Raw genomic sequence first — 12,183 nt, 5'->3', positions numbered from 1 at the left:
ATTGCGATTACCCCCCCCTTCCCCCCCCCAAGGCTAATTTCCCCAATATCTGGAAGTTTTTTTTCTTTACTGTTTTTTTAAATAAAGTGATCAAATTTATGTGTTATGCCTGAAATCCTTTACACCAAGAATTTCCTAAAAATACAGGAACTACTATTTTATCACTCGCAGTGTTGTCGCTGCATGTTGATTCTCATGCACGAGGAATGTTTATACCGTTCATTTTGACTCTGTGATCAGAATATGAATTTCACAATTCTAGTGAAAATAAGTTGCTGGTCATCCTAAAATATTTTCGTAATAAGTTAAATGATGAATAAAATTAAATTTTGCGTTTATGACATCTTTTAGATCTTGCATATTCCAAATGTCAAAATATTTATATTCGTACGGTAAACGTTACTACGTTCAACAAATGACATTGTAGACATAAATAACGCCATAAACGCAACATTATTTTCAGCAATATAAAAGGAAACTTTGAAATTTTTTAGCGAAAAATCTAGCGAGAAGACATACTGATTTTTTTATATCAATAGTTTTGATTTTACCTCATCTTGACATTTTGAAATTCCTGACTAATTCGTCTACGTCTTTAAAAACTTATCTAACCTTTTTAAAAGAAACTATTTTCACAAAATGGCTTTAAAACGTCATTTTTCCAAAGATTTCAATAGTAAAGCGTAAAAAATGTACTAATAACAATACTGCGTTTATAGTAATATAGCATTAAAACTACGTAGGCAAATTTTATAAAAATTGCAGATAATACGCTGTAAATTCTTAGGAAATTATATCAAATTTTCAGGATATGTTTTCTCGTAAGAATTTTTATGCAGTAAACCCGCGACCTACCTTAAGCTGATATTTGATTTTAAATGATAAAAAAAATTAATTAATGCACACTTAAGATAAAAAAAAATATTAAAGTAAGTAAATACTTTTTCTATATATACAATCTTTGATTGCATACATTATTATACATATATAGGCTTTGTTCTTCAGTAATCATCAGAAATATATGTACATGTATATAAACTGCTACATTTCACTTTCCAGAAAAATACCAATATCTTTGTGACTCGCATATAAGTGGGACATAGAGATTTGGGCTAAAATTTAACTCCCAAAAAAACTGACTTATAGGCGAGTATATACGGTAAATGATTGGTGTATATTTTGGTACCAGTATAAAATTTCTCTTACTTATCTATCACCAGTCCTATGCTGTCCTCAAACTCTTGTTCCGTGCCATTCACCTGTAAAAGATCATTGGGAATCAGCTTTTTGTTAAACTGAAATGTTATAAAGAATGAAAAATTTTGACTCATAACAATTTAACTTGTTATATCAGGTAAGTACATATTTTTTAAAACTATAGGGAATGAAAATATTAAGCATAAATCCATTTTAAGAATATAGAACACTTCAGACCACAGACTTTTGATTCTTTATCAAAATATGGTGTTCATTGATTAAAATGGTATTGGAAGAAATTACAAAATTTAATTGTGGTGTTTGAATAAATTTGTACCAGTCATCAATTTGCCGAATTTTTACACAATTTCTGGTTTAATTTCTGATTACGACATAGACCCTTTTACCTCTAAGAATGCCACAATGCACTTCAGCACTGGTGCTGTCAGTTCCATAGCAATTACTTCTATGGATTTTTTGGGCAACCAGGGAAAGGAAGAACTCACTTTGGCAAATATCTAAAAAAAATAAATAAATAAAATAAATAACATTTGAAAAAATTCAATGCAAATTTTTTTTTGGAGGGGAAAGGGGGGTGGGAAAAGTGGTGTAATAAAAAATTAAACACAAAAATTCAAAATGTAAAATCCAGCTCAAATTTACCTGAGATTCATATTTATATCTGGATTTTGTGGCCAGTTTTCCGTTCTCGATGACAAAGTTGAAGTTGATGAGCATGTTGCTGCTGTAGTTAGACGTGTTGGCCTCAGGATAATTCAGGACTGCTATATTCTTACAAGGGGTGCCCTGGTTTGGTTCTGACTGCTCTCTGAAAACAAGTAATGTCTGGTAGTGTGTATACACAATAACATGTAACATCAAGTTTGGTCACTACAGAGCTTATAATTACTCTGGAAAAATCTGCTCCACAATCATTCACCTGGTCGCTCCAGAAAATAAAGACCAGGTTCTACAGCCAATCTGAAAGTGAGTATTCCTGAATGCTTCATTCATGCACGGTCAAGGTAGGGATTACACAAATTTAAGAAAGAACCTGGTCCAAAGACTTCAACCTGTTCTCTCTTCTGAATCACAAAGGTCAGATCCAGCAGACCAAAGCCAGTTTTGAAATGTGAATCGCTAAATACATCAGCCATGCAAGTTTAATTAGTCACCATATGAATTATAGTTACTTTGGAATGAGACCTGCTTCTAAAACTGTAACAGGTAGTGTATATCCCATGATATTAAGTTAACTATTGTAACTTACTGTTTAGATGATGCCTGCAACTTCTGTTGTAGGAAATCCACCACTTGACTATTTGCTGTCAGTTTCTTCTCCGTAATTTTGTCCTTTTCTATTGATCTCACCTATTCAAAAAGTTTAAGCTTACACCCTTGTTCTTGTAATGTTAATTATAATGAATTGTTCTAAATTGCATGTGCCTATTCACATTTTCATTCACTCCTGAATTCCCCCCATGAATTACCAAAATCTTTTTGTTCATTTAACAACTCAGTTAACATTTTATTGATTTCATTGTATAACAAAGGCAAAAAACACTTGAAATAAAATATAATACTGTGTAAGTAGAATTTTTAGCGAGGATTTAATTTTGGCATTGTTAGCGAGGGTGCTGACATGGCTAAAATTGAATATCGCTAAAAATCAATTGCATATTATTTGTAATAGCTTCTTTTAGTTAGCATTTTAAAATCGCTAAAATTGCTTCTCGCTAAAAATAAAATACCAGATTTTAGTTAGAAATCGCTAAATTTGCGTCTCGCTAAAATTTCCACTTATACGGTACGTTAATATCTGACCTTGATTGTAGTATCCCCCTCCTGCAAGGTGACCATAAAGGCTACTCCATTACTGCGACAGAAGTCCTGTATGTCTTCTTGTGCCTGAAATTAGAAACGTTCCTAGATTTTGTGTCTCATTTTCACTCACAAACTTACGTCCCCATGAACAATAACTTTCTGCAAGGCATCTGTTTATTGAATCTTCTGGATAGTGTACCAACTGTTACTGTAAATGTATTATATTGGGTGTGTATGATATTTGGCGGAAATTCATGTCTCAGCAAGTTAGTGTAGATTTGATTTAGCGCTATCTGAATGTGCTTTATATAAATCTATGATAAACAAGACATTTAGCCATGTACTTGATTTAGCGGATGATGTTTTCCGCTAAAATAGCTAAATAGAATACACTGGTAAATTTAATACATTTACAGTATTTGCAACAGATTTAAATCATGATTCATCATTAAACATTTTGAAATCTTTATGTTTTTTCTTGCATGCTGTCTAGGTAGATTTTACTTTACCTGCATGCTGTCTAAGTAGATTTTACTTTACCTGCATGCTGTCTGGGTAAATTTTACTTTACTTGCATGCTGTCTAAGTAGATTTTACTTTACCTGCATGCTGTCTAAGTAGATTTTACTTTACCTGCATGCTGTCTAAGTAGATTTTACTTTACCTGCATGCTGTCTAGGTAAATTTTACTTTACTTGCATGCTGTCTAAGTAGATTTTACTTTACCTGCATGCTGTCTAAGTAGATTTAACTTTACCTGCATGCTGTCTAAGTAGATTTAACTTTACCTGCATGCTGTCTAAGTAGATTTTACTTTACCTGCATGCTGTCTAGGTAAATTTTACTTTACCTGCATGCTGTCTAAGTAGATTTTACTTTACCTGCATGCTGACTAAGTGGATGTAACTTTACCTGCATGCTGACTAAGTAGATTTTACTTTACCTGCATGCTGTCTAGGTAAATTTTACTTTACTTGCATGCTGTCTAAGTAGATTTTACTTTACCTGCATGCTGACTAAGTTGATGTAACTTTACCTGCATGCTGACTAAGAAGATTTTACTTTACCTGCATGCTGTCTAAGTAGATTTTACTTTACCTGCATGCTGTCTAGGTAAATTTAACTTTACCTGCATGCTGTCTAAGTAGATTTAACTTTACCTGCATGCTGTCTAAGTAGATTTAACTTTACCTGCAAGCTGACTAAGTGGATGTAACTTTACCTGCATGCTGTTTAAGTAGATTTAACTTTACCTGCATGCTATCTATGTAGATTTAACTTTACCTGCATACTGTCTAAGTAGATTTTACTTTACCTGCATGCTGTCTAAGTAGATTTAACTTTACCTGCATGCTATCTAGGTAGATTTCGGCCCTGAGTCCTGCTGCCCACAGATCTCTTACAATGGTCATTCTCTCCTTCAGCATGGGCTTGTGTCCAAAAGTAGTACACACCAAAATGTCATAGGCGCTAGGAGGATTCGTCTGTAAAAATGTAATAAGCATACTTTTTTGTTTACATTTTTAAAATAAGATACTGTTATTTATGGGTTGAATAAACCCCTCACATTTAATCAAAAATAATTTTGAAAAGTTAAACCAACAAGAGGCCCAGGGGCCACAGCGCTCACCTGAGCACATCAGGCTTGAATTTAACCCCCCCCCCCCCCCAGGCATTCATCATTTGAACAAACTAGAATCTACATTACCTGAGGATGATTCCACATAAATATCACTAATCATAGCTTTGAAGTACTTGAAAAGAAGATTTTAATAGGTTTCCCTATATATCCCTTTGTAAAACTTGGGTCGGCCATTTTGGCCCCACCCTAGCCCCGGGGGTCATGATTTGAACAACCTTGAATCTACACTACCTGAGGATGATTCCACATGAGTTCCATCTTTCCTGGCCCATTGATTCTGGAGAAGAAATTTTTAAAGATTTCTCCTATATACAGTACCGACCAGACCCAACCTGACACAAAGCAGTCCCGGGGACTGCTTTCTGGGACTGCGTTAGCAGTCCCACAGCAGACCCACAGCAGTCCCACAGCAGTCCCAGAGCGGTCCCAGCAGTCCCAGCGGTCCCAGAGAGCAGTCCAAGCAGTCCCAGAAAGCAGCCCCAGCAGTCCCAGTGGGCGGGGTTTATTAATTTAATGGGTGGAGCTAACTCAGAAATGAGATTTCCAATAAACAACGGAACTATAAAAGGCAGTAGAAATTGATACTGTGTAGTATGCCAGGAATCCTTACATGTACGCGAAGGTCATTTATGAACAGAACATGTACGCGCATAAAAATTGAAATAATTATTACAAATGTAATAATATTTATTGGAGGAAGAAGGCTTTCACACTTACATATACATATATGAATTACACTGAACATGAATATTTAATCACAATTCTCGGGTATATTAATTAATTCTTCTGTTATTGATACTGGTTCCCATATTTATTTTTTATACAGAAAATTAAACGTGAATTAAATATTTTCCACCAGAAGAAGCTTTAGATCTAAATAGATCTTATCATTATATTGCCAATTTAGACTATCGGGATACTCTAAAGTTAGAGTTTTCTTAAGTATTGGGGCTTGTAAAAAAATTCCGTGTTAATTTTGCCAATTATTATTTTTCAGTCATGATTATTTTTACTGACATGTCAGTTTAATCATCGTTAATGCCTAGTTCTATAAAACTCAGTTTTAAGTGTTTTATTTGTAAATGTTAGAGTGTACATCTGTAAATCACCAGAATGGGAGCTTCAGATTATGTTCAAAATTAATTAATCCCGAAAGAAATTTAAACACATTTCATTCATCAAATTTTTCGCATTAAATAAATTGAAATTAGAGTCATTGTTTACCAGCATGTTCAATGATGTGTAACACTGATACAAATACCCAAATAACATGTATCAATTTTTCTGCCCAGAGGCGATTGAAACAATGGGTGTTGATACCATCTTATAAACATTAATCGGCCAGGTAAAGACTAGCAAAACAAAAAAGAAATAAATCACAATTCCCGGTATTTTCATTTTAAAAAAAATAAATATACATGTACTCTTTTAATAACTTGTTTATTAATTAAAAGCTAGCGGTAATTCATTAATTCCCCAATGATTATTCACATAGTTTATGTTACGGGAGAATAGTAGCATAATTTTAGTTCATGGTCGTTTAATAAATTGTTGGGTTTTATTTGAGGGTTACATGGAATACTCTTTTTTAGCGTGGTCCTTATAAAATGTGTAGCATTTTTAATAAAAAACATTTTATATCTAACTGTAATGATTATTTTTAATTAGTACCAATGCAAATTTTGAGTACATATTAAAATTTAACATTAAATAATTAAAAAAGGCCCACATGTAGCTATTTTTTTTCTCATAAACTTGTAGTTTACTTTTAGGGATAAAAATTTTCTCATGAATTCCTTATTTATCAACCTTATCTTTTTTTTATTTATTCTAAATACACATTAATTTGTGTAAATATACAGTCCCTGAAAATATCAATTAACTGTAATAATCTCTACTTATTAAAAAAATGTAAAAAATTCTTGCTTATTAAACAGTTTAAACTCCTCTCTGCTGCAAGTAAACAAAACAACAGGAAGCCTGCAAATTCAGAATACACAAGGGGGCGGAGCTATCATGTCACTCAGAACCTTTTTCACACATGAGTGAACAAAGCAGTCCCAGAAAGCAGTCCCGGGGGCAGCTGGGACTGCTGGGACTGCTTTTCATAGCAGTCCCAGAGCAGTCCCATAGCGGTCCCAGAGCAGTCCCATAGCGGTCCCAGAGCAGTCCCACAGCAGTCCCAGAGCGGTCCCAAAGCAGTCCCGGGGACTGCTTTTTGGGACTGCTTTGGTGTCAGGTTGGGTCTGGTCGGTACTGTATTCCTATGTAAAACTTGGGTCGGCCATTTTGGCCCCACCCTAGCCCCGGGGGTCATGATTTGAACAAACTTGAATCTACACTACCTGAGGATGATTCCACATGAGTTCCATCTTTCCTGGCCCAGTGGTTCTGGAGAAGAAGATTTTTAAAGATTTCTCCTATATATTCCTATGTAAAACTTGGGTCGGCCATTTTGGCCCCACCCTAGCCCCGGGGGTCATGATTTGAACAAAATTGAATCTACACTACCTGAGGGTGATTCCCCATGGGTTGCTGCTTTCCTGGCCCAGTGGTTCTGGAGAAGAAGATTTTTAAAGATTTCTCCTATATATTCCTATGTAAAACTTGGGTCGGCCATTTTGGCCCCACCCTAGCCCCGGGGATCATGATTTGAACAAACTTGAATCTACACTACCTGAGGATGATTCCACTTGAGTTCCATCTTTCCTGGCCCAGTGGTTCTGGAGAAGAAGATTTTTAAAGATTTCTCCTATATATTCCTATGTAAAACTTGGGTCGGCCATTTTGGCCCCACCCTAGCCCCGGGGGTCATGATTTGAACAAACTTGAATCTACACTACCTGAGGATGATTCCACATGAGTTCCATCTTTCCTGGCCCAGTGGTTCTGGAGAAGAAGATTTTTAAAGATTTCTCCTATATATTCCTATGTAAAACTTGGGTCGGCCATTTTGGCCCCATCCTAGCCCCGGGGGTCATGATTTGAACAAACTTGAATCTACACTACCTGAGGATGATTCCACATGAGTTCCATCTTTCCTGGCCCAGTGGTTCTGGAGAAGAAGATTTTTAAAGATTTTTCCTATATATTCCTATGTAAAACTTGGGTCGGCCATTTTGGCCCCACCCTAGCCCCGGGGGTCATGATTTGAACAAACTTGAATCTACACTACCTGAGGATGATTCCACATGAGTTTCATCTTTCCTGGCCCAGTGGTTCTGGAGAAGAAGATTTTTAAAGATTTCTCCTATATATTCCTATGTAAAACTTGGGTCGGCCATTTTGGCCCCACCCTAGCCCCGGGGGTCATGATTTGAACAAACTTGAATCTACACTACCTGAGGATGATTCCACATGAGTTCCATCTTTCCTGGCCCAGTGGTTCTGGAGAAGAAGATTTTTAAAGATTTCTCCTATATATTCCTATGTAAAACTTGGGTCGGCCATTTTGGCCCCATCCTAGCCCCGGGGGTCATGATTTGAACAAACTTGAATCTACACTACCTGAGGATGATTCCACATGAGTTCCATCTTTCCTGGCCCAGTGGTTCTGGAGAAGAAGATTTTTAAAGATTTTTCCTATATATTCCTTTGTAAAACTTGGGTCGGCCATTTTGGCCCCACCCTAGCCCCGGGGGTCATGATTTGAACAAACTTGAATCTACACTACCTGAGGATTATTCCACATGTGTTCCATCTTTCCTGGCCCAGTGGTTCTGGAGAAGAAGATTTTTAAAGATTTTTCCTATATATTCCTATGTAAAACTTGGGTCGGCCATTTTGGCCCCACCCTAGCCCCGGGGGTCATGATTTGAACAAACTTGAATCTACACTACCTGAGGATGATTCCACATGAGTTCCATCTTTCCTGGCCCAGTGGTTCTGGAGAAGAAGATTTTTAAAGATTTCTCCTATATATTCCTATGTAAAACTTGGGTCGGCCATTTTGGCCCCACCCTAGCCCCGGGGGTCATGATTTGAACAAACTTGAATCTACACTACCTGAGGATGATTCCACATGAGTTCCATCTTTCCTGGCCCAGTGGTTCTGGAGAAGAAGATTTTTAAAGATTTTTCCTATATATTCCTATGTAAAACTTGGGTCGGCCATTTTGGCCCCACCCTAGCCCCGGGGGTCATGATTTGAACAAACTTGAATCTACACTACCTGAGGATGATTCCACATGAGTTCCATCTTTCCTGGCCCAGTGGTTCTGGAGAAGAAGATTTTTAAAGATTTCTCCTATATATTCCTATGTAAAACTTGGGTCGGCCATTTTGGCCCCACCCTAGCCCCGGGGGTCATGATTTGAACAAACTTGAATCTACACTACCTGAGGATGATTCCACATGAGTTCCATCTTTCCTGGCCCAGTGGTTCTGGAGAAGAAGATTTTTAAAGATTTCTCCTAAATATTCCTATGTAAAACTTTGGTCGGCGATTTTGGCCCCACCCTAGCCCTGGGGGTCATGATTTGAACAAACCTGAATCTACACTACCAGAGGATGATTCCACATGAGTTCCATCTTTCCTGGCCCAGTGGTTCTGGAGAAGAAGATTTTTTTAAAATGCCATTAATTTTTCTCTTATTCATTATTATCTCCCCTTGGAAAAGGGCGTGGCCCTTCATTTGAACAAACTTGAATCCCCTTCACCCAAGGATACTTTGTGCCAAGTTTGATTGAAATTGGCCCAGCGGTTCTTGAGAAGAAGTCGAAAATGTGAAAAGTTTACAGACAGACGGACAGACGGACGCCGGACAAAATGTGATCAGAAAAGCTCACTTGAGCCTTCGCCTCAGGTGAGCTAAAAATTTAATGAAATACAATTATGTTAACAAGACCCAGGAGGAAATATCTTAATTGAATTATAAAATCTACTTTATCTACTGTGATATTACCTCTCTAGATTCCAGTACTGCTGTGACAATCTTTTCAAACGCTATGCTGACACCAACTCCGTGAAGAGAGGTCTCTGATACAGGTTGGGATAGTGGAGAATAAAATTGTTTGATCTGGGGAAAAAATAAAGATATCCAGAAAATGCTTTAATGTATAAATGCAAATTGAGTGATTTATAAAAAGAAAATTGGTATTTATATTTAGTGAGAAGTAATTTTAGTGATTCGATATTGTCAAGATAGAAGGTTATAACAACCGATATGGAAAAATGCAAAAATTGAATCGTTCATAAGAGATTCTGCTTATACGGTATCTAATGATGATAAAAATCTATCATCAAATACCCCCGGTACTAAAATCATAGATCAATTACATATAAGGAACATACCAAGTTGTCATAGCGACCGCCAGCAGCTAAGATGTCTGGTGAGTGGTGCTTTTTCTTTTTATTGTCCACCATGATTTGGAATATCATTCCTGAGAACTGATGTGTATTGTAAACAAATCCCAGAGACACTATTACCTACAAGCGTAGGAAAAACAAACACTTTTAATGAACAATACGGCTTTGTAAAATACTTCATGGACAAATGGAAGACTAGCTACATTATAAGTGAAAAATAAAAATTATGTCTGTATCCTAGGAATGCAATGTATTATTTACTATAGAAAATAAAACATGCAGCTAATTAAAGACATGGTGTAATGTGGTTCATACTTACTGGAAGCTTAAGGCCTAGCGTGTCCAGATTACTCAGAATTATCTCCAACTCATGTAGACCTTGCTTGGCTTTTGTTGCAGCCTAAAACATTTCACTGGATTAATATTCATATTACACAATATAAAATCATTGTTAATTCAAATGACAAATTATAATGTCTACCTACCTCCCCTCTGGTTTTGGTTATACATCTTAAGTAGCTGGCCACTTTGCCGTAAGTTCCCTCCATTTTCTAAGATTCCCAGCAGTGAAGACACGGTTTGGTCACTGAGACCAAGGGAGGTCAGAGGTTTGGATATGTTTTTATGATGACTGAGCATCTACAAATTAATTTTTTTTTAAAAATCATTCACTAAACCAATGATTTCTTTTTTTTTGCCACACTTAAGATCTTTTTCATGTACCAAATGAACAGAATCCAGAGAAAATCAAAGTACTGAAAGTACTGAAAAGCGGTTAGCATGCTTTCATCTAATATGTACCGAAAAAAGTGCATGAAATGATGATATTTAAGTATGCATATCTTTGTCCAATGTCATCAGAGAACAAAAAAACCCCCAGACATTCTGTTTTTTGTAATACTTTACTTAATAGTAAAACCAATAACATTCCAAACTGATGTCACAGATGGATGCAATCTAATTAAAATTAGATGTTCCGAACCCGCTACTGCTTCTCAAACATCTAACAACATCCTATTTGGGGTCATGTAAGAGTGAATCTTCGATTAGCCAAAGAAAATGGTTCCTCCGAAATCTTGGCTTATAGTTCAGATGGGTTTCTTGTTTTCACCACCGAACCAAAACACCCGAGGAGTTTTGTAGTAAACAAAATATGCATTGCAAAAGCTGTGTTATGTATGACGTGTGGGGTATCTTGTATAGTTTGTGCTCTTTCGTTTGCATTATTCACGTTCAGATGCCAGACTGCAGACTATACATGAAATTTATTCCAAAATTACTTTAATTCAACGTAAGACAGCATCAATAACGATGTTATGTAGCCGTGGAATTAATTTGAGAATTGTTTACCGAGGCTTGAATCTACATGGCCAAAGTGTTTGTGTTTACTAGTATATGTATTCATAATCGAAAGGTCGCTCTGATGTGACCCCGAATGGGATGTTAGATGTTTGAGAAGCGGTAGCGGATTTGGAACATTTACTAGTAAATAAATTTTAATTAGATTAAAATGCATGTTTGAAATTTAAACATGAGATTTCTTCAGTTTGAAAGACAGGAAGTGCATTTCTAAAAGTTCTCTCTTGGTGGCATCCAATCTTTCTCTGGATGAAAACAATTATGTTGATGTTGAAAACTTAATTGTCTTTCATGCTCTATTGAATCTGAAGTTAGGTAATTGTAAAGTCTACTATAGCAAACAACTAAAAAAAATGACAAATTAAATTCTTTAGATTAATGGATTTGAAGTAGTATAGATCTACAGCTGCCTAGTCAGAGAAAAAAGGATGGCTGAGCAGAGACTTTGTAAATGAATTGATATCAGAGAGCTCCAGATGTGTAGGCTCACTGCGGGTGTAACCTGTCAACGAGGGATGCTTACTTCTTCTAGGCAACGGATCCCATCTCTTGAACTTTCAGGAATCAGCTTTTCATCTTAAATCGATCATTGATCATTGTGTATTTTGATACAGATACTGGATACTTCCGTTTAGTAATATTATGAACTACTACTTCTACGGGAAGACTGCGAGTATACAAGATTATCAAGCTTTATGAAATGTACTTTATTGACTTTTCAAACAAGTAAATGTTCGAATAAAGTAAATGGTATATGAGAATCATTTAAAAGAAGTCTTGCACAATAATGTATTTTTGCCATATACTCTTTATGCAATATTGTTCTCAAATAAAACATGTGAAAGGAAAGTTG

At 36.1% G+C, this 12,183-nt stretch overlaps 1 protein-coding gene across 1 annotated transcript; it reads right to left on the bottom strand.

Moving 5' to 3' along the window:
* Positions 1 to 1,195: 1,195 nt before the first annotated feature.
* On the bottom strand, positions 1,196 to 10,519 carry LOC134267080 (eIF-2-alpha kinase GCN2-like). Its single transcript, XM_062749299.1, has 10 exons — positions 10,457 to 10,519; positions 10,291 to 10,371; positions 9,957 to 10,091; positions 9,568 to 9,681; positions 4,368 to 4,505; positions 3,022 to 3,105; positions 2,468 to 2,568; positions 1,861 to 2,026; positions 1,605 to 1,715; positions 1,196 to 1,259 (listed from the first exon to the last, which is right to left on the bottom strand). The coding sequence occupies exons 1-10, from the start codon at positions 10,517 to 10,519 to the stop codon at positions 1,203 to 1,205; spliced, it is 1,050 nt and encodes a 349-aa protein (XP_062605283.1). The 3' UTR covers positions 1,196 to 1,202.
* Positions 10,520 to 12,183: the final 1,664 nt, after the last annotated feature.

The sequence above is a fragment of the Saccostrea cucullata genome, unplaced genomic scaffold (genome assembly GCF_032062105.1).
Source record: "Saccostrea cucullata isolate Sc308-1 unplaced genomic scaffold, CSIRO_AGI_Scuc_v1 ctg15237, whole genome shotgun sequence".
NCBI classification, from domain to species: Eukaryota; Metazoa; Mollusca; class Bivalvia; order Ostreida; family Ostreidae; genus Saccostrea; species Saccostrea cuccullata.
The sequence above is the reverse complement of the archived record's forward strand: the minus strand, read 5'-3'. Positions and strand labels throughout refer to the sequence as shown.

What these genes read in the sequence shown, in the direction of transcription:
- LOC134267080 (XM_062749299.1), bottom strand. Translation starts at nt 10,519, where the DNA reads ATGGAGGGAACTTACGGCAAAGTGGCCAGCTACTTAAGATGTATAACC. An exon ending in TCTACCTAGATAGCATGCAG is followed by an intron (nt 3,106 to 4,367) that starts GTAAAGTTAAAT and finishes TTCTAATTTCAG; the next exon opens with GCACAAGAAGACATACAGGA. An exon ending in AGGGGGATACTACAATCAAG is followed by an intron (nt 2,569 to 3,021) that starts GTCAGATATTAA and finishes CTTTTTGAATAG; the next exon opens with GTGAGATCAATAGAAAAGGA.